Raw genomic sequence first — 24,246 nt, forward strand, 5'->3', positions numbered from 1 at the left:
TATTTTTTTGATGTTTTTTATGAAAAAATCGCAGGTTTTAAAGAAATTCGCTGAAAAAAATTTTGAAAAAAAAAACTTTTTTTTATATAAAAAAAAAAAGAATTGTTTTTTTATTTTTTTCAGCGTATTTTAAAAAAAAGTTGCGATTTTTTATAAAAAAAAGTTTTATGAACTCTAAGTATTTTTTTTATGCATTTTTATGATTTTTAGGTTTTTTTTAGGTTATATATATATATATATATATATATATATATATATATATATATATATATATATATATATATATATATATATATCTCCAGAAAAGTCCCAATATTTTGAGCAAATTTTAAATATAGTCCTAAATTTTATTTTTTGAATAAAAAAGTCCTGACTTTTTCACCTTTTAAATAGAAAAGTTCAAAAACCGGCTAATTTATTCACTTTAGCCCTTTTTGACCTGTTCAGCAAGTAATGGGACAAAATTGTTAATTTTTCGAATATATATATATATATATATATATATATATATATATATATATATCTCCAGAAAAGTCCCAATATTTTGAGCAAATTTTAAATATAGTCCTAAATTTTATTTTTTGAATAAAAAAGTCCTGACTTTTTCACCTTTTAAATAGAAAAGTTCAAAAACCGGCTAATTTATTCACTTTAGCCCTTTTTGACCTGTTCAGCAAGTAATGGGACAAAATTGTTAATTTTTCGAAAATAATAGGACTTTTTTGTAGATTTCGTCAAAATTTTATATAATGTATAAACATATTTTTTACATATCTATACCTATTTTTACGTATTTGTGTATTTTTTATGTTTATATATATATATATATATATATATATATATATATATATATATATACGTATTTTTATGTATTTTAAATGTATAAACGTATTTTTTTACTTATTTATATGTATTTTTAACCATTTGACATATTTTTATGTATTGTTATGTGTTATTTTTTATGTATTATGTATTTCTATGTATTTTTACGTATTTATGTATTTTTAAAGCTTTTTATATAGATGTTTATGTATTTTAAATGTATAAACGTATTTTTTACGTATTTATATCTATTTTTAAGTATTTTACATATTTTTTTATGTATTACGTATTTATGTATTTTTTAGGTGTTTTATATAGATATTTTGTATATTTATGTATTTTAAATGTATAGACGTATTGTTCTACGTATTTATATGTATTTTTTAAAGTATTTTACATATTTTTTTGTGTATTTTTATGTGTTTTTTATGTATTATGTATTTATATGTATTTTTGCGAATTTATGTATTTTTTTAGTTTTCTTATATAGATGTTAATGTATTTTTATGTATATTAAATGTTTAATTTTATTATTTTTACGTGTTTATATATTTTTACGTAAAAATAATACAATTAAAAATTTAATATACATAAAAATACATAAACATCTATATAGGAAAACTAAAAAAATACATAAATACGCAAAAATATATATAAATGCATAATACATAAAAAAACACAAAAATATGTAAAATACTTAAAAAATACATATAAATACGTAAAACAATACGTTTATACATTTAAAATACATAAATACACAAAAACATCTATATAAAAAACTTTAAAAAAATACATAAATACGTAATACATAAAAAAATATGTAAAATACTTAAAAATAGATATAAATACGTAAAAAATACGTTTATACACTTAAAATACATAAACATCTATATAGAAAGCTTTAAAAAATACATAAATACGTAAAAATATATAAAAATACATATAAATACATAATACATAAAAAATAACACATAAAAATACATAAAAAATATGTAAAATGGTTAAAAATACATATAAATAAGTAAAAATATACGTTTATACATTTAAAATACATAAAAATACATAAATATATACATATAAAAACATAAAAAATACAAAAATACGTAAAAATAGATATAGATATGTAAATAATATGTTTATATATTATATAAAAATTTTGACGAAATCTGCAAAAAAGTCTCATTATTTTCGAAAAATTAATAATTTGGTCTCATGACCTGCTGAACAGGTCAAAAAGGGCTAAAGTGAATAATTTAGCCGGTTTATTGGACTTTTCTATTCAAAAAGTGAAAAAGTCATGACTTTTTTATTTAAAAAATAAAATTTAGGACTTTATTAAAAATTTGCCCAAAATATTGGGACTTTTCTGGATATATATATATATATATATATATATATATATATATATATATATATATATATATATATATATATATATATATATATATATATATATTAACGGTGCCTGTATGGGAGGTTCGGGACGAGACTGCGTACCCACATTCCCGCCCTAAAATTAAAATGGGTGTTAACTTTGCCCCTGCTCCCGCCCCCAGATTTTTTTAACAAATATCCCTCATATGGGATCGGGGTCCAACGTAGTGGCGGAACCATAAATTTTTGCAAGGTGTAGCACCAAAAATTCTTGATAAAATGTAATAAGATAATTTTTTAAAATTACGATTAATTAAATACAACAAACTAACGCAAAAATCTTACATTTTAAAGTTGACATCTTCGTTTACTCATTTTTCAAAAACGTTTCATCACTCGTTCAATCTTAACATCTATAAGTTCTTCTTTTTCTACAGTACAAATCAAATCATCGTTCATAAAATCATTACGCATTTTATTACACAAGTTGGTCTTCAAAAACTTAATTACCGAAAAACATATTTTAGTGATTGCGGTAGTGACCGGTAGAAAAAACCAAAATACCAAGCTCATTTGTGTTGTATATGCCTTGTCTTGAAGCAAGGGGGCAGGAGAAAGAAAATCCAATTTTCCTTTTTTCCCTTTGCTTTACTGAAATATTGTTGTTGACTACATTAATATTGGAGTTTTGTATACACATTTGAGCTACTCCCTTCATTTAGTGGACCTTTAACTATTTGGAAGTAGTTTAGAATTTTAGGTTTTTTATTTAAGATAGGAGCACCATTTAATTTAGCATGCACTATATGAATATAAAACTATAAAAATAATCCAAAATTTTAACATATGTCAGGAAAGAATGCGTGCTATCCTTACCAACTAATTGGTTTCACGGCTGTTCTACGGGATTTTTTGACATCCCTATTTATCAGCTAGCGGGTACTTTGCCAAAAGATAATATAACTTTAATTGATGTAGGCCTATCACATTGTTTTTAGTTAAGATTCGGAAAATAATTTAATTTGTACCCCACAGTCCCACATGCCACAAGGGGCATATTTAGCACCACCAAGCATCGACACTGGTTGAAGAAGCTCTATATTCCACATTAACATAATTAAATTAACATATCATGGCCAATGAATCATCCTTTTACTACGACACACAAATTAAATAGACAAACTATCAACAATTTTTATATAGCCTACTGTGGTTCCCGATACTGCTAGATTTGATAGAATGGCTCGCCTTTGGTGATCACACTAAACAAAACTCTTTCAAAACTACGTCGCACACTTCTTCTAGTCATCTCTTTATTGGAACCCCTAAATTTTAAATTTTGGATCGATCGATGCCCAAGTTTTACTTGGTGAGCCATCAATATGGTTTAAAAGGTAATTTTACTAGCAATTCAAATAAATTGTATATGGACATGAAGTGAAGTACCTATTTTATCCTTCAATTGATGGACGTGAAGCTACACTCTGCATATTCCTCCGGTACCGGAATGTTCAACTCCGAGCACACCAACTGAATTATGTCTTTAGTCACAGACCCAAACGACAACTTGTTTAGAGTCACAGAAATGGCAAACCTGTTGCTTATATCGCAATACGCCGTCGATCCACCCAACCCCGCATGCCCAAATCCGATCAGAATCCCATCTCTCGTGTATTCCCTCTTGAATCCAAGCCCAAATTTCCCATCTGGAAAAACCAATTTCTCATACTCACCAATCCCTAAAATTGAATCATGGATTTTCGATTTTTGATTGCTGAAAATTTTATGAACTCCGTCAACATCTCCGCTGCAACTAGGGTTTTCAGGATTTATTGTACAATTGGAACCGGAACACTTTGGTTCCTTCTTCGGCTTTTTCTTTTTTCTACCTTTCTTTTTATCGGCAATTGCTATGGAAATAGATCCGGGAAGCTGAGGGTGGATTCCTAATGGTGGTTGCGATGAGGAGGAATGCGGCGGTGGGACAACACCGCCGTCGACAAGGGCGGCGTAGTAGCGGGCGAGTGCACGAGCTGAGCAATGGCCGTTGGCGGCAGGTAATATCGCACGGCGGACATTGAGCGTATTGAATAACGGAACTAAACCGGAGAGAACATCGAGCTGGAATATGGAGGAAGAACTGGAACTAGAGAGAGAGGTCGGGCTTGAGATCGAGGTAGGGCTATCGATTTCTGCAAATCTATTCAGATCGTTTGTATCTAGGGTTAGTGTCGCAAGTCGTGATTCCACACCTGATTAATTTCCATCATTATAAGAAACGATATAAACGAGTGTTTACAGAAAAGTGGGGAAATGGATTGAATTCATGCCTGGAGGGATTCCTATGTAAAGTTCGCCTTGAATGTTGAGCGGATTAATGAAAGCTTCTTGAAGGATATCTTGAAACTTTTTATTTGATGCATGCTGTAGATTCCAGGGAGAGAATTGAATCATTGAAGAAGAAGAAGAAAGGTGAATCGAAGGAATATATGTGATACAACCTCAATGATGCCACCACAAAGCCAACCATAAGATAGGTAATGATATTGCTGATCTTGACCAGGTTCTGATTCTGCTTCTGCCATGGCAATGCGTTTCAAGCATTCATCCCAATTGCATAACACCATTGGATTATCTTGCACAAGGCTGGCCAGAGCATTTTGCATTCCAGATGTATGATTCAGTACATGATGAACCTGAAAAATGAATACAAAAAATAATTTGTTAGTCTCTACACGTAAGTGATTATAGCTGTTATGGTTACTAAGAATCACAAACTACTTTTATTGATTCTTTTCTGTTTGAACTGAAATCTGGCCAGATGTCTACAACATTATCCTCAAGTCCCACTTGCCTGCATCCATGTAATAGAAATAGAAGTACCAAAAAAGGAAAGAGAAATCCATAGTCAACTTAATTAAGAAATAACACAATATACCCTTTATCTACAAGCCAGTGTAACATTCCAGCTGTAACCCCCTTTGTTACTGAGAAAACAGGAAATAAGGTATCAGGTTGAACAGGAGAAGGATCATAATTTCCAAGTACCCCTGCAGCTGTATCAATTATCACTTCTCCATCTTTGTAGGCACAAACCTAACAGAAAATAACTAACAATCAGAGTATCAGTCAAATATTAATATTAATATTCAATGCATGCGTACATACATATACATATACATATATAACAAAGAGACAAACATATATATACCTGAATTCCAAGTATTTTATCCGTGTTCCCGAGTTTAACTAATAAAGCCCTGAGTTTCTTTTCTACTTGAGAATTAACAGGGGTGTCACATACCCATTCTGCTTTATCTACTTTTTTCTCATTTGGGTCACTGAAAACAAGTTGCCCAATAAGAGAATGAGATAACAGAAACTGAATTTATTAATTATATTTTTAAAAAAATTAAAAAAACAAACCAGTCAAGAGCAGATTCAGCAAAGGGTCTAATGATTCTGTAGTAGCTAACACTCACATTCAATGCTGCAGAAAGCCCTGAAAAGTAAAGCCATAAAAAATAATTCAGTTTTTAATTATTGGTATCATAATAAATTAATAAGTTAAAGGATTGAAGGATTTGATAGCCACCTGCAAGCAAATTAAGCACCCGCAAGAACAATATAATTTCACCTGTAAAAGTATCAAGCTGGAGATAGCTTCATTAGTTTCTCCAAAAATGATAAAATAAACAGACATGGAAAATAGCTAAAGTCTTAAAATTACCATGTGAATCATTTATAATCAAAGATGAAAGTGAACCCGACATAGACAAGTATTTATTAATACTTAATACCCAGACTTTATACGGGTAAAGTGGTTGAATGTATAAGGATGTAAGATCTGTTTATTTTTTAGAATGAATAAACTGTCAGAAGGAGACTAAATGACCGTTTTAGCCTTACATTCTAATTCTAACAAATAGTTTTCACAATACTCATCGATTTTTACAATATCATCAATTTTAAAGTGGGAAGAAAAAGAAGGGAAAATAAGTAAAGGGGTGGTGTGTAAATACATTAAACGTTAAACCCACATTTTTTTAGTTTAACCTATCAAGTTATTTTGTCCAGATTAAGTCAAAAAGAAAGAAGCATATATAATTGTCCAAATTAAGTGCTTTAACCATTAAGATCACAACTCCCTATTTAAGAAAGGAATGTACAAACCTCAGCAGATGCTAGAAACATTTTTGCTACAGCATGTTTCATGGAGCTAGAAAGCAATTTTGTAAATCCAAAATCAAGTAGAATTGGATGATGTGGACTTGACTTGGTTACAAGGAAATTACCTGTAAAAAAAAGCCACCAAAATTGCAAACTGTATGCAAAAAAAAAAACAAAATGTTTAATAAAATATCAAATATGGAAAAATTACCAGGATGCGGATCAGCATTGAAGAATCCATCAATAAAGATTTGATGTGCATACGAGCGTGTAATTTCTTCAACAATATTTTTCTTGTCAACACCAAGTTTATCTAATGAAGGGGAATCGTTCAGGCGTACGCCGTCCATGTACTCTAGAATGAGGACTCGCTCAGTTGACTGAGTAAGTACACCGAAAGTTATATAAGAACAACAACCGAAAAAACTTCATGAGGGAAAGGTATAAAAGAACGAGCTAAATGCAAGAAATATCAATAAAGAGTATACATGAATAACTTCAGGCATCAGCACTTTAACACGGTGCTCAGGTTTTTTGTCCAAACAGTCTTTTTTACAGCAAAGATTACTCGAAACTTTTCTAGTATTTTCTACAAACATAACAAATCAATCATCAAGAAAACATAAACACGTATGAAGTTATGAACATGAGTAGATATTTGATTATAAATTATCACACCAGCTTCCCTGTTGAAGTCTAGTTCCTTGGGTGCTTCTTTACACCATTCATCTATAACAGGGTTGAAATTAAACTTTGGTTCTGCCCAAACTATCCACTCTACTACTGACTTTGCATTTTTCAAATCCTGTTAAAAAAAATTATAGGTGATAGAAAGTTTGGTACTTTTTTATGTAAAAGACTAAAATGCCCATGCCTAGAAAATGAATAACCAACCTCCAAGATTATTGTCTTGATGCCTTCATGTTGAACTTTAACAACCACCTCTTTCCCATCACGTAGTGTTGCGCGATGAACTTGTGCTATCTGTATATAAATTAATTGTTTATGAAACATCAGGTTATCATTAGGTTGATAATGTAATCAGGAGAAGCGTAATAAAGGTAATGAATTTTTTTTTGAAGGATCTTACTGATGCTGTTGCAAGGGGTTTCTCAACAAAAGTTGTAAATATATCATTTATTGATTTCCCCATCTCCTTCTGTATGGTTTTCTGAACCTGGGTAAAGAGGTTTTTACATAATGTAATTATTTTGATTATGAAACAACTGTCAGGAATAAACAAGAATAAATCACACACATAAAGACTGAGGTATTTAACATGTAAAGAGACAAATATTTAATGTGTGTTAGGTAAATATAGTTTGGGCATACCTCTTTTAAGCAGCGAGGAGGAAGTGAGTCCTGTAACTGCTTCAGATGGCGTGGGTACGCACCAGGAAGCCCGTCCGCACGCACGGAGAAATATTGCCCCATTTTTACCCACAAACCTTCCAGCTCTATAATCAAGTTAACAATACGTTTAGCATTTCGCTCATGAGCTTTCTCCCATAAACCTGCTCTTTCAGAGCTGTTTATCCATTTCTCCCTGTGCTTTAATGCCTTCAATACATATATAATTCCAGTGAAAAAGGTTACCATTAATTAATATACATCTATGTGAAGAAGAAGTGATATAGTTAGTGTACCTTATAGTCTAAGTAGATTAGAAGTGCCAATGAGAAAACTTTCATGCGTCTAATGTAGATGCTTCCCCAACCCATTGAACCAAACTTTGCTACAAGGTGTTTGATAAATTACATTTCTGGAGAATCGATAATTAAACACATTCGCTTAGAAGAATATAAGGATTAAGGATCACCTTAATGCATCCAATTGTCATCCCCAAGAGTTGCAATCAGAATAGAAACAGTGAACTGTTGCAAAACAAAAGAATAAAACGCTGAAGATTCCATTAAAGGCCAAATTAATGTTGATTAACAGCCAACCTCATAAACAAAGTTCTCAACAGAAAACGCGATAATTAGATAGTTGCATTGCGAAAGCAATTCAAATTCCCTCAATTAAATACATGAATTGTCGTTAACTGTTATACGTTCATCGGAATTGGATACACATTGACAATTCTATCATTTGTTAGCGTAAATTTATTGTTCACTTCACATAAATCACGAAACTGAATCTAATGAAGCCATCAAATCCTTGCAAAAGGTTAAGAAGAATCCGAGGGAATTACCTGAAAGATGAACGTGCTCGCTTGCAAATTCCCCAGATAAAAAAAATGGATAAAGAAATAAATGAAATCAGGGTTATTTCCTGATGCTTTTGGGAAATTTAGACGATTTTTGTATTTTTTTTTTGTTTTTTTAGAACGGCAAATCTATTAACTCTTAAACTATTCATAATTTCACCTACGTCTCAAATCAGACTTGAACCCTCAACCTTTAAAAAGGAGGGCAACACCCGATACCGTTGGACTAGAAAGGTTTAAACGATTTTTGTACATTGGAATAGGGATGAAATATTTTTCGGGTTATTCACAAAATGACCTTTTTACATTTATCGACAAATTACCTATTTTACAAAGCGATTATTTGCCATTAACTTATATATATATATATATATATATATATATATATATATATATATATATATATATATATATATATATATATATATATATATATACACACACACACACAAAAGGTATATGTTGTATGTCGAAAATTGACACTTTAATCCAAAAAAGTTTGGACTAGCACTAGAAGTCCAAAGTTTTCATTTTGTTGTAAGTTTGGTTCATTTATTTTAATTTTTTTAAAATGCCGATTTTACCATTTGTATTTTCTTTTTTCAATTCTTTTATTACAAAAAACCTCTCTCTCTCTCTCTCTCCACAACCAAACACCACCATTGTCACTCCATTCCAACCATCAACCACCTTCATTATCAGTTTTCTAGATCTAAGTTGCTTCCAAGCTTCAAGGTCCTTGCACCAACTTCTCATTCTTCAAGAACACCAAAAAGGCACACAAATGAGCTCAAAGCAATCTTCTCACTTACGGTTTGCTAGAGGGTCGAGTTCTCAGATGGGGCCTGATGAAAGAATGATAAATGAGGCTATAATGGTGTTTATATATGGACCAAACCCTAAAAATTAGGGTTTGGAGTTTCTCCATGTATACCCTGCGTACGAGGTGTACGCCTAGCGTACTACACAACGTACGCCCATCGTACTATCTCATTGCCCAAAATCACCAAAATGCCAATATGGGCCATTTTGCATTCTTTCTCATACTTAGGGAGTAAAATGCAATATTTAATCATACATAGGGTTACAATTGAAAATACCTTAACATCGGGATGTTACATCTCAAGAATCCATATCTGAATGTTAGCAAACAAATAAATAAAAAATAGTTAGAATGTTAGCAAACAAAAATAAATAATAAATTTTTCATTATATAGTTACCTTAAAAGCGTATAAAAACTCATGTAGGGTGTAGTTCAATTTTTGAGGTTCGTTCTCTTTCGGTTTGTCTAGATGTATAAGCTTCTTAACCTTATTGAATACAGTAAAAAGTTGTTTGTGCAATTGATCCCAAATTATCCTCCTCCATGGATATGTGCCACATAAAATAAAAAATTAGTTAACAATTAAACTTCTAAAAAATATTAGTAACGATAAGTAATTATAATCAATAATTATAAACTAGACGACATTTATACATGTTGAATTCATCAAGGTTGGATAACAAAGCGAAATACTCTTCTGTAACAGGTTGTTTGGCCAACCGTCCATTGAAACCCTTCTCTAACAGGTATAGAAGACACACACAGACTGCATCCTAGTCCGATAACTCATTAAGTGATTATTTAAACACATTTGTAACATGGTATAATTTGACCGAGACATTCGTCGGGACCATAGGAAAGGCACGGAAACGAAATGCGGTGTCGGATGCAGAAGCTAGAAAATAGTCACCAAACCGGAAGTCGGTGATGAGACAAAATTCTTTCTTCTCGAAAGACAGCTCGTAACCGCTAATCTCAAAAACCATTTCCTCTACCTGGCTTCGGGGGTCGGTGACAACTTCATGGGAAAAGACATAATGTAGAAGCAAAGGATCCCTATCTACATTAGGAATGTCTAACCACTTCCCGAAACATGTATTCCGGAACATAGTCTCGCATTCGGTCTATTTCTGAATGTCGCAAGGATTTCCCCGCCAATTTTGGGTTTACACGAGAGTGTAATTGATGCATCAACAATCATGTCATGTTGCACAAATAAAAAAGGTGTTAGCACTTCATTCTAAAATGGAAATGACCAATACTCTGAACCAGTTTCGGACCAGTTCTTGATGTTCTGGATGCGTTCATCGTGTTCCATAATGGTTCTTCGCGTTCCGGAGCCTTTCGGAATGACATTTTAAAATCTAGAATACAACATTTTGATGTAAATCAACAATAACTACACATCTAAACTACTTTTCAGTTGTTCCTACAACAATGTCATCTTTATTTAAATTTTGGAACGTTTTCAGTTCATTCCGGAGGTGATCTACTACATCCAGAACAGTAAGTAACAGTAGAAAAGGAAGAACATACCCGTGAAATAACGGGTTCTTAGTGCTCGTCTTCCATGTCGGAGATGGGTGTCGATTCGGAACGTCTTAATCTAGTCGGAATGTCGAAATCGAGCCCGAACATCGAAATCAAAATGCGCCTTTCTGGAATGAAGTTGCAGCCTCAGATTATATTCCAGATTTTGAAATTCAAAATCCCCATCTGGAACATATACGAGTCCTCTGGAATAGGCATTCTGGACCTAATGAAATGAGTCGGGCCACCCGAAAAATAATCTGTAATCCGTTTCGGAACGACCAATTCCAGTTTATAAACGACATTTTTGACAAATATGAACACAATTTTTTTTTGGTAAAGATGTGACAACCCGTAAACTTCAATCATGTACAATTAATCAATTCAATCATTATTCAACTTGTTTTGTCGATTTCTGGCACTAATTGAGGGTTCATTTAAGTGCTCTAAGCTTAAACCTGACCAAGGTTGAGATTAGGAATGAGTCATCATGCCATATAGTGAGGAAACCGGGCCATACATGCCTCTTGGAGGAGTGTACGGCCGTACACATGGGTGTGCGGCTGCACACCCACTCCCTTGGCAACACACTCACTTTTGGGCAGCACCCTTACTCCTATATATAAAGGGTAGCCTCCTTCCTTTCATTCCTTTAGCACCTTGGCAGCACACAACATCATTTCCTCTCAAGTTTCTCCAACTTTGAACCTTCCAAAGCTTCAAGAACGTGAGTACTTCTTCCTCTAGCTTACAATCCATGAAAGACCACCCTATCCAAGCCCTATGTGTGCAAAAACGGCATGTTCTTCGTCTGTGGAAGTGAGTGCGGCCGCACACCCTCTTAGGATGGCCGCACACCCTTGAAACACCCTCCAAAGTGAGAGTTTAACTTCCATATTCGATGTAGATGTGCCCCTAGCCTTGTTACACCTTGGAATGGACAATTTGGGCAATCCTTTTGAGGGGTGTACGACCGCACACACCTGTGTACGGCCACACACACCCTTGTACGGCAGCACACTCCAAGTGTGCGGCAGCACACCCAAGTGTGCGACCACACACTCTTGTGTGCGACCATACACTCATTCTAGAACCATAAACCCACCTCTAGGGCCCTTATATTGCACTACAATTGAGTATAGACCTTAAACACTTCGTGGATGTGAGTATGTGATGGGTTTTAGGTGAAACAAATAAACTAGAAAACAATTCCTAAGTTCACATGCAACCTACTTTGGATCTATGTTTTAACTATTGAACATATAACTTTGAATTGCAAAACAAGAACCCTAGAGGAGAGAGGCTAATTTCGAAATTAACAAACTAGAGTTTAAGAGTTACATACCTTTCAATTGTTATAGCAAACAATTGACAATCCTCTTGATCTTGATCTTGATCTTCTTGGAAGCTTAGCACCACAAATGTAATGCCTCTAATGGAATCACACCCAAGAGCTAGCAAGAAGGAAATTAGAAGGAGAGAGAGAGAGAGAGGGAGTATGCAATTTTCGGCCCTAGGGTTTCACCAATGAAGGAGTGGGCGAATTCAGGAGCTGGGAGGCTCCTTATATAGCTGAGGGATCTAGGGTTTAGGGAAAACCCTAATACTCCTTTGCTTGGGGCCTAAGCTAATCCAAAGGCCTTATCCAAAGCCCCTTGGACGAAATCCTTAGGGTTTCCCCTATAGATTTCACCCACCTCCTTCCAAGGAGGTTCTGGAGCCTTCCACTCAACTATCTGATAATTACAAACTAGTCCATGCACTTTATAATTAATACTTTTAACCCCAAAATTAATTCTGATTAATTTATGGCTAACTATTAATTAAACATAATGATTTCTAATTAATATATTAATCTTTTAACATATTAATAAATCATTTATATTAAATTATTAATCTTATAAATTAATATCTCTCCTTTCATAATTTCCTTGTCCAGTTGCTAGGTTTGAGGGCAACCCAAAAGGACTGTGCTGCTATCAATTCAAGTACATACCAATTATAGTTATGGGCTTAGACACCTAATCCAACAGTCTCCCACTTGGATAAGTCTGTAACTATAATTGCTAGTATGACTTCTAAATTTGACCAACAAATTGTAGCTTCCAAAAGCTGCTGCTGAACTCTGACCCAGTCAGTTACGTGTCCTTAGATAAGTGATCATATAATCCTTCGTTCTGCAAGATATCCCCAGACATAAGACATGGAACGTAATCAATCTCTTTGTCCAAAATCTATGTTTCCCGATTTCTGATTTGTGATGATGTAGGACTTCTAATTGAACACATCGATTTAGTCCTGGCTGGGCCCAGCACATAAGTCAACACCAAATCATCGAGGGGCCCACAGATATCGCTTTTCCAGTTAGGGCAAAAGGAACGAATAAACGTTGACTCATATGCTTGTATCTTTTACTCATCAAATTATACATGACAATACGTTTTATAACACCAAGTTACTGATGCGTTTTCGTATCACCAATGTATAAACGACTTTGTAAATTACAACTCATATATTTTCGTTTCAAGATTATAAGATATTATCGTCTCAGTATTACTTGTGATGAATTCCATGAAGTGATACTCTGAGCGAGGGTTTATCCAATACTCAAATCTCAATTTCTGAGTACTCATGAACATTGCAGCAGTTCTATTGTCATGTCTATCCTTAGACAGTCTGCAATCCAATTCACGACAGTCTTGATTCACTACTTACTTCCAAAAGTACGAGCGACTGTGGAGTTTGAATAATCTTATTATTCAGGAAGTCAAAACATGCAAAGTGAAACGCAATAATAATATTAATCCTATATGGCCCCAAAGATTTTGAGCGTAAATAAAAACACTTTTATTTAAACACCATATTGATTACTCATTATTCATTGCTTACTGTTTTAGAAAATCAACGTATTACTCGAATTATAACCACAATTGTCCCATGCTCCAAGCATGCACACTTTGGTTTCCTATGGTCCATACTTTGTGAAATAGATCAATTGAAAAACTTTTCATTTCACAATCCCCAATCCTTATTATTAGTATAAGAATACCAAATTCTTACCACTTTTAGAATATGCCAGATTCTAACATTTTATGCAATGATTCTTTCGTAATGTCATAGAACAAAAGTTACCAAGACTCGACTAATGAAATTACAAGGTATTCTATCGGAAATTGTTACAAGACAATTCCATAGACGTGAAGTCTCACATTCAAAGTACATTCCTTTTAACATCCTTCTCGCATAAAAGTTTCTAATCTAGACATATTTCTTAATATCCAACTCCCATTAATGGAAACATTTCCATATTTGCCATATGACAACTCATTCTTAATAGAATCTTATCTATTCATAATAATGTCAATATAGTCCATTCAGTACTATACTTACAATTACTCACAAGCGACAAATCCTTAGTGAACCTCAGATCGTCCTTTGATAGTTGTTTAATTATTTTAGTCAAAACCGATTCTAGTCCCTTTTTCCCTCTTAATGCCCTAGGCATTTGGAAAATCTTAGAATGGTCAAATATTACAGCATATGCAATCGACCCTATACCCGAAGCGTATTGGACACGATGCATAATGTCTCACATAAAGACGTGATACTTTATCATCCTTCTGCCATAATATTTTATGTGCCCTGTTCCCACAATTCGAACTATGAAGAGGGATGCCGTAATCATAATTGAATTTTGAGAATACACTATGTATCCTTGACTAAATTTATTAACGTTTCTCAATCTAAGCTTTAGAATTTTGAAACGAAGTATAATATTCTTTCCTTTAATTATAGCAAAACAACTTCTCAACCATTGCAACTTTGCAAAGTGAATCTTTGTTTTCTATAATTAATATTGCTAACTTGCAATACTTACCATAATAATCATGCTCCCACTAACATGATGATTATTTTCTTACCAGCATAACACTTATGCTCCCACTAGCTTTGACATGTATTCAGAAAACAATTTTAACTTCCAGAAAACAATGCTTATTGAATTCCTTAAGTTCATATTTCTAATACCTAATGCTTTGATAAGCCTTTATCTAAGCTTCTTAAACTCATACACTTTTGCCTTAGAAAGCTCATATGTGTGTCTAGACAAATTCAGAACTTATGTTACTAAGTCCCAAATGTTCAGACTAATTGCCAAATCTCACAATTCGAACTATGAAGAGGGATGCCATAATCATAATCAAATTTGAGAATACAATTTTCACAATTGTTGTCTTCTTAAAATCTCTCTTAGTGAAAGCATTTCCTCACAATCATTTTCATGAAGGAGGGAAACCTTATGCCACTTAGATTTTATGGTGTATGTGTTCCTATCCATGTGAATTTTCCAAAAACAAAGTTTGCGACAAATCCAAACTCATATGGACCGAACGTGCTCAATCTCGATTTCTTGCCTCATGGTAACACGAGTGCCCACCATGTCTTCCAAGTGGTTTAGCAACTCATCCTTACTTATCAATGTACTTTCCATTGATCAAGGTGCTTTGTCTTTATGCATTCACATGCATAATTAACTCAATTGGAATGGCACAGAAAAGGAGTATGTCATCCACGCTAGGCTTTAAACCTCAAGTCGTGTGCTAGTGATGATCAACTAGGTTTAACTTTTGATTTGTTCTTGAAACCTTTCAAGACCATTAAGACTCCCACTGACTCCTTGACATATAAGATTCTCTTGTCAAGAAACATTCCTTGACAAAACAAATATTCAAGATTTATTATAGTTTTTATCAAGACTATCACTTCACATAATTGGTTCTAGTTGATCTTTGTCTTATCCAAGACATCACAACTTACCAATCTCAAATGTGCAGGAATAAGAAGACTTTTTCCAATTCCACATTTGTTGAGTGTTATAAACCTACTAAAGACGTGTCACTCAAGTCACAATCTTGGAGTATGACTCTTAAGACTTGATATTGGAACGAAGTATGATTGACTTATTGATTTAACTATTTCCATAATTCTCGATTCCTCTTCTTAGACATGCAAATGCACTAAGACTCACATAGAGGACCAATTGAGAAATAGTTCTTAATCATTAAGACCTATCATAAAACACAATAAAAGGTACTCTCCCTTCTTCTTAGAATAGAGAAACTTTTATCTTTCTGCCTACTTGATTCTTCTTATTCGTTCTGCTATTGATTGAAACTCTTTCGATCAACTCAGAATTATACTTAATCTTATAAGTATAACCATATTTACTAAACTTTAGTAAATCATGATGAATATCTTTATCACTCTTGTGGTGGACTTGATCAACGCACAACCTAGTGTACTCGATCTCCTAGTCCTTCTCTTGACACTTTGCCAAAGAATTAGTCTAATTTCCAAATATGAAGTTTCTCATTCATCACGCAATCTAGTTGTATGATTCCAAGTTTCTGTCCAATTGAAACTTGGGCGATGAGAATCTTCCCTTATTTGGCAAATTCTCGACATTTCCACAAATAACATAATTAAGAATCAAATCCATTCATTGTAGTAATACACAAACATCAATTTTTCATAATGATTTCATTGCAAGGATATATAAAATTATTCAAACCAAAATTTATTTTATTCATAAAAGCAGCGGAAAACATGTCCTTACAATGCAAAATCAACTGAAAAACTATGTAATCAAATATTCCTAACAAATCTATCATAACTTTCTAAGCTCAAAATCTGATCTTCGAATCCATGCGATCGTGATCCATTTCTTCGTGATCAGACTCATCTTGCTTTTCCATCAAGCTTCCTCTCATTTCTCTGATCCTGCAAAACATTCAAATGTAATCTTATCACATTATGTATTAAGAATCAATGAATAGGAACTTAATGGAGTTAGATAGTGGATTTTACCTGAAGTAGAGCCATACTTCTTGACTCTCCCATCTCTTAGATCTCTCAGGTAGACTGGGCAGCTTCGTCTCCAATGCCCCTTCTCTTGGCAATAAAAACAAATTGACTCTTTTGGAACAGTACACGGAACTACTTCAGACTTTGCCTTTTTTTTATGATCAAACTTTTCGACCATGGCATGCCTTTCGTTGCCATTGCCTATATCCATAGAGGTCTGGAAGGCAGATCCACCAATCAACTTTGCTTTTCTAGTGCGCCAAATCATCGCTGATTCAGCAGCAATAAGCAAATAGGTGAGATCGATGAGGGTCACGTCGTGGTCTAACATATAGTGCTCTCTTACGAACTCACTATATGAGTCAGGAAGCGACTGAAGAACCCAGTCAACAGCCAGCTCCTCACAGACAACGACTCCCAACATTATTAACCTATCAATGTGTGACTTCATCTCTAAGACGTGTGCACACACTGACTTTCCTTCTTCATGTTTACTTGCCAAAAGGGCTTGAGTGAGTTTGAACTTTTCAAGCCTTTGAACTTGTGGGTTAGGGAGAACAATAGGAGGAGGTGGAGGAAGTGAAGCATGATCTCGTGTTCCTCGATCGAATCGTGGAATATCATCTTCATGCGGAAGGCTTGTTCCATGGGATTTGGGAAGACCATAGTTGTCATACTTTGACACCTACAAAACGGGAGGAAATTCAAGTTAGTTGATTGATTCCTTAATAAAACACCCAAAAGAGATATTAAGGCTAGGATCCAACACAACATTCCACAAATTGGAAGAGGGATGCCGTAATCCAATTTGCAGAATATTTGAAGGTAGGTAAATGACGATTTACCAATTTCCACCATGAAAAACGAAAAAGAAGGTTAAGTTTTAAATGTATTGGAAACTCCTAGATCTTTTGAGATTCATTGAACTTTTCAATGACATGTTTTAATCTCGGATTATGCTCTTCTATTTGTAACTGGGATGTCGAGGATCACAAACAAGATGTGAATAACCATGCAAATATGCTTGGTAACCTCATTGTCTTTATCATTAACTATTGATGTGCCGGTAAACCACACACGCTCCACCAAAATGATAATTATGAGATACCCATTACTACTCTTTATTAGTGCCTATTAGTGTGCTGGTAATCCACACACGCTCCACTAACGACCAATAAAGCATAATGTGCAATTTCATGGATTAGCATACTTTTCACATTTTTCCTAAAGTAACTAGAGTTGAGATTTTGTAAAATAATGTTCTAGTACTTTATTTAGTAACATTATACTTTTAATGAGATGTAGTTGTCCTATCAAACCCGTTCTGCTAACGACCCTCCACTAATCAAGGAAGCGGTGGGTGAGAGTGGGCACCCATTCAACTACCGTTTTATAGGCAGTTTCCTTATACCCCCCCTTATAGACTAGCTTCGTGAATGAGGCATACTAGCGATTTGACTGACCATATTCTTATACATATATAATATTAACCTTTTAATTATAATACATATATAAGGTGTGTTTTAAACTTTTTAAAACTTTAAGGTTTATATATAAATTTCGAAAAATTAAACTATTAATTTAAATTTAAAATAAACCAAATAACTAGATTTAATAATTATCTATTAATTAACTTTTAATTAATCTATTAAATCTTGTAAGGATTATCTAATCAAATTAAACAATTAATTTAATCCTAATCCTTATCCCTCTAGATTTCGAAAAATAGGGTAAAGGATAATTTCCTTATTTTTCTCAATTATCCAATTAGGCAATAATTATCCAATCAAGTAATAATTATCCAAAATAAGATAAAACCCTAAAATAACAAGCAAATTTCGAAATTTAAGGGTGGAGGCTAGGGTTTTCCAAAACCCTAACCCTAATTTCGATTAAGGTTCATGGAGGCTAGGTTTTTTTCGAAAAACCCTTTGAACCAAAAACCCAAAAAACGAAAATTTTGGCCTTTAGGGTTTAATGGCTATAAACCCTAATTTGCAATTCAACTATTATAGCAATTCAATTTAAAACAAACAATGGCTCTGATACCACTGATGGGTTTTAGGTGAAACAAATAAACTAGAAAACAATTCCTAAGTTCACATGCAACCTACTTTGGATCTATGTTTTAACTATTGAACATATAACTTTGAATTGCAAAACAAGAACCCTAGAGGAGAGAGGCTAATTTCGAAATTAACAAACTAGAGTTTAAGAGTTACATACCTTTCAATTGTTATAGCAAACAATTGACAATCCTCTTGATCTTGATCTTGATCTTCTTGGAAGCTTAGCACCACAAATGTAATGCCTCTAATGGAATCACACCCAAGAGCTAGCAAGAAGGAAATTAGAAGGAGAGAGAGAGAGAGGGAGTATGCAATTTTCGGCCCTAGGGTTTCACCAATGAAGGAGTGGGCGAATTCAGGAGCTGGGAGGCTCCTTATATAGCTGAGGGATTTAGGGTTTAGGGAAAACCCTAATACTCCTTTGCTTGGGGCCTAAGCTAATCCAAAGGCCTTATCCAAAGCCCCTTGGACGAAATCCTTAGGGTTTCCCCTATAGATTTCGTCCACCTCCTTCCAAGGAGGTTCTGGAGCCTTCCACTCAACTATCTGATAATTGCAAACTAGTCCCTGTACTTTATAATTAATACTTTTAACCCCAAAATTAATTCTGATTAATTTCTGGCTAACTATTAATTAAACATAATGATTTCTAATTAATATATTAATCTTTTAACATATTAATAAATCATTTATATTAATTTATTAATCTTATAAATTAATATCTCTCCTTTCATAATTTCCTTGTCCAGTTGCTAGGTTTGAGGGCAACCCAAAAGGACTGTGCTGCTATCAATTCAAGTACATACCAATTATAGTTATGGGCTTAGACACTTAATCCAACAGTATGGACCTTGAGAACACTTCGAAGACACCTCATTTCATGAGTGTACGGCCGCACACTCATGGACGCACACACACTCTAGGAGGCCATACACCCCCTACACTCAATCCTACAAGGTCCTATCACTTGGTGCAAATAGTTTCAAGTCCCTAGAATGGTTTTCCATCACTTATAGTAGTGAAATACCTTCATTTGACTCATTTATATGTCATTGCGTATTAATTAAGATCGAATCGTGTTCAAGGCTTCACTTGAACACCCAGCTTTCCGTATCGATCCTTCAAACAAACCACTTACCCGAGGTGAGTTCATACCCCTACATTTTCCACGTTTTTAATGTTTTCAGGGGGAGGGTACAAGCTAAACTCTAAGTATTTTGTTAAGTTTTAAACTTATTAATGCAGTCCAACGATTTCCACGTTTAATAACATATTCAGATATTTTATCTCTTTTTGTAATATGTTGAGCATAAGGGAAACTTCTATTTTGGAAATCAAACTTCATAGCTTTCAGAAAAGTTTTTACAAAGCATTTTCCATATCAACTCTAATAAACTATAATGGGTATAGTTTGGGATAACCCTCTAGGCAGTCTCTACTTAACCAGATTTCATAAATGAATATATATAAACTATGGCAGATTTAGTTTATGTTATATATTTTCTCAGGAGTATAAAGTAATATTATTCAAGGATAATTATTGTTTTATACTGTTTCTCGTTAGTAAACTAGATTATACATAATTGTGAGGCTCTACTTCAATACTGTACCCTTAGGTGTATAGTGATAAATCCTTTTAGTATAACCAGAGTCTCCTGGAGAGAGAGCGTGAGATTTGTGAATAGATCTATTCGGGACTGACAATCCCACACCTGAACTGCTAGCTACAGTTAGGCGGGCATGCCTGGGGTGAACAAATGTCGTTTAGCTTAACGCCTGAAGAACGTTATAAAGGTCTCTCGGTCATATCAAGTATGGTTATACGACTCGCAAATAAGTATAAACTAACTTTGTTTACGGACTCTACCCTACATTAGTTTTATTTTCAGTAATAAAACTACTTTTATATATACTGATAGTATTCAGGGATTTCTAAACTGGCATCTCTACCTCTAGGACGGATAACCTGTTTTCAAAAACTGATGGTTTATCTTCTACTAATAGATACTCTTTCAACGCTACTTTCCATAAGAAAATATAGGATTTTCTTGAGGAACACTTTTCAAAAGAATCAAAGAACATTTTTCTTTAAAACTAAATGCTTATGAACTCACCAGCTTTATGCTGATATTTTTAAAACTGCTTGTATTCTCAGGAAATCAGTAGACAGGTACCTGCTGAATTTTTGAGAAGCTGGAGCAATAAGAGTCTTATGTTTATATTATATATACTCTCTGATGTAATTCAAACAAGTTTTCAAACTGATGTAAACATTGTCATATATGTATACACTGTGATGGTTGTGTTGCTATGGTTGCTATTATACATTGGTTATGATGTTATACATGACGTCCTCCGCCCCGGAACGTTTCCGCCATCGGTTTCGGGGTGTGACAGTAAAGTAATCACAATCTTTGGAACACATTGTTCCTGAGAGGTCTTCGAAATTCTGGAGTACGATTCCGAACCATGGTTCCGGAATAGATTTGATTTTTTTTTTCATAAAATGTATAAGTTTTGCTTTCATAAAATGTATCATTTTTGGTTTTATAAAACATTAAAATAAACAAACAACTAATAAATACATAAACTAAATAAATGATGTGTCTATAGGTCATATTACAAATACGATGTTCAAATTATCTTTGTCCTTGTACCCAAAAATATTTCCGCTAGTCGTTTTCTATAATGCATATCCCATGGATCGGTGATTTAACCCTCTATAGAAATCAATTTTCCAGTGATCAACGCCTCCAGGAACCAACACAAAAACACCCCACAATCCCCTCTACCGTCAATCTGTTGCAGTATGTCTGAGGTATTTTCGAGGGTCACTTTTAACAAAATACATTGTTTATGTTTGTTCGTGAAATGCTAAACGAACATAAACGAATAAAGATAAACAGACACAATTGAACACATGTGAGTATAAATAAGCATATAATATAACAATGTATTATAATAAAAAAACAAGGGTTGTGCTATAAGTACCCACCTAACTAATTTTACCCCCTAAAATCAATCCAATCAACCTTTTACTTTTTATTTGACATCATTTTTTGTTTTTTTTTCCTTTTTGTTTTTTCTTTTATTTTATATTTTAATAATAACTAGGGAAGTAACCCCCACATTGCGGGGGTCGGATTTCGATTAAACCATTTGCAATAGGAATCTACGGTACATATTTTATTGATTTATTTATTGAAATAGACATAGTATTTAATCAGATGTAATTTTAATTACACGTTTATAGTTTCCAACCCTTCTGTGGATTGATATGAGCATGAAAGCTATGTTGTCTTCAATTCTGTAATTTACATAAATGAAAATAATATCTTGTAAATTGTAACACAAGGAAAGTGACAGTTTGTTGTTATTTTCTGCATTTAGCCCTTATATATTACATACATCAAGTAATACACTAAGAAAAGAAGGCGTATACATCTACAGTAAATGAATACACATCAAAACATACCTGAAAATCCAAAAAAGATTAAAAAAAAATCTTATAATATAAAAGGGACACAAATAGAAATATGTAAGAAAATCAATTTAACTCGGGCAGGGGTAAATAGGGTAAACTGCTTCAATCTCACATCTATTTTGGCTAATCCCATAGAAGCTTTGTATTTAAAACATCATTGAAGTTGTTTGCCCATATATCACAAGAGATTCCAAAAGTGAGTTTCTTAAATTGTAATTATTTTTTAACTTTAAGTAATGAATGATCTAGTTTAGAAATGTGATATTTAAAATGAAGGACATGATGAATACTTACAAAGAGAAGAGAAATTTTGAGACTTGTTGGTGATGCTTTCTTTAAAGAGCCAAGAGTCCAAGAGATAATTTGCTAAGCAAATTCATTGACACGATTACATTACTATAAATCAAAAGACCAACAAAGTAACATATCTAAGGAAGAAAGGTAATAACATGTTACCTAATGCCCTTTTCAAGAGAGGTCGAATGGAAAAAAAATATAGGGCTTTGTATCCGGAGAAAAAAAAAACCAATATCCCTTAAAAAAAAGATCCATTTAGCAATATTGTAAACTTTATTAAAGAGATAAGCCCCACCTAAAAAAGCTCTAAGTTGCATAATTTTATAAATTGAAGAATGAGATAAAGATATGAAAATAATTATAAAATAAATCAATAAATCAAAAAAAAATAAACATTATTTACATATTTGTAATGAGGGGTTCTTTTTTTCTCATGAGAAGGCAATTAACCACTTCTTTCATTGTTACTGACCAATATGGTTCTTTTTGTGTCTACCGAATGGATGCTTCATACTCTCTGGTAAGCTTTCTTGATCGCATCTAAAAATGAAAAAAATTTGAACTCAAATTAAGCCATGGCTTCTCGGAAAACAAATCTTATGTCTCGTTGAGGCAAACATACATTTATAAACGATGATGTTTTTGGAGTTTTAGGACTCATGTAGGAAAATATGTTAATTTACTTAATTTTCCCCTCTTAAATCCATTATCCCACTAATGCTAGAAACAGAAAAAAACAAAATTATTTTTTTTCTTCATTATTACAATAAGTTACTGAATATAATATTTCTTATCAATTTTGTTATCTTGATTTCAACTGTAACGATAAAATTGCATCAACCAATGAAACCTCTATAAGATATACAACCAATTGAAGTAAAATGACTTACACAAATAGACAAACTCTAAAACGCATGAAACGCGTCAGATTTAACTGCAATAAATATAGAAATAATGTTTTTGAGGTCAAACTAAGTATCTCTTAAAGTTCAAAATTGACATTAATATGAATGAAGGAATAATGTTTTGTTCTTATATGTTAAGATTATTTACCTGCAATATAGAAATTGTTTCCTTTAAAGTGAGGAAATCTTTCAAGCTAACTCAATAGAAATTGAAGCAAATCTGCAGCTGCAGCACAACAACATAAGAGTATGTATGGAATTCAATTCCATTCATTTGGTTCATGGAATGGAATATCACATTCCATTTCATCTCTTTGAACCAAATGTGAGTTAAAGGTTTGAAGTTATACCAGTTCTTTTATCGCATTCAAGATATCTGAAGTGGTATTTGAGTGATAATATCCAACTCCAATAGGTGAATCAAGAAACAACAAATTTGTAACTGGAAATAGTTAACAATGTGTTAAGCAATTTCTCAATTATAAAGTAATACTAAATATGATAAAAGGTAAAAACTATATAAACTCCTACCAATGTTCCAAGATTACGGGTTTAAGTAAACCAAGTAAACCGACTTCCCATCTTTATTGACATGAGATGGCCTGACCTCTTCAACACCATCAGCAACCTCTTTCTTCAAAGTTGAAGCATCCACCAACTGAAAGTGGTAAAAACAATAAAAAAATTAAGTAAGAATTAA

The 24,246-nt window shown here is 33.2% G+C and overlaps 1 protein-coding gene across 3 annotated transcripts; it reads right to left on the reverse strand.

Annotated features, from left to right (window-relative positions):
- Positions 1-3,281: 3,281 nt before the first annotated feature.
- LOC145119715 (uncharacterized) lies at positions 3,282-8,657 on the reverse strand. 3 transcript variants are annotated; one of them, XM_079055425.1, is made up of 19 exons: positions 8,561-8,657; positions 8,186-8,240; positions 8,013-8,096; positions 7,699-7,926; positions 7,457-7,543; positions 7,261-7,350; positions 7,045-7,171; positions 6,855-6,955; positions 6,578-6,746; positions 6,370-6,491; positions 5,792-5,849; positions 5,623-5,698; positions 5,408-5,537; positions 5,135-5,292; positions 4,978-5,050; positions 4,698-4,892; positions 4,527-4,620; positions 3,643-4,448; positions 3,282-3,521 (listed from the first exon to the last, which is right to left on the reverse strand). In XM_079055425.1, exons 2-18 carry the CDS (start codon positions 8,204-8,206, stop codon positions 3,655-3,657), a joined length of 2,607 nt encoding a protein of 868 aa, XP_078911551.1. In that variant the 5' UTR covers positions 8,207-8,240; positions 8,561-8,657; the 3' UTR covers positions 3,282-3,521; positions 3,643-3,654. The 3 variants fall into 3 exon arrangements, with proteins under 3 accessions (XP_078911551.1, XP_078911550.1, XP_078911552.1); XM_079055424.1 differs by having other exon boundaries at positions 3,282-4,448; XM_079055426.1 differs by having other exon boundaries at positions 3,282-4,448; positions 8,013-8,101; positions 8,561-8,623.
- Positions 8,658-24,246: the final 15,589 nt, after the last annotated feature.

This window comes from Lactuca virosa, chromosome 6 (assembly GCF_052849685.1).
Source record: "Lactuca virosa cultivar CGN04683 chromosome 6, Lactuca_virosa_CGN04683_v6, whole genome shotgun sequence".
Taxonomy (NCBI): domain Eukaryota; kingdom Viridiplantae; phylum Streptophyta; class Magnoliopsida; order Asterales; family Asteraceae; genus Lactuca; species Lactuca virosa.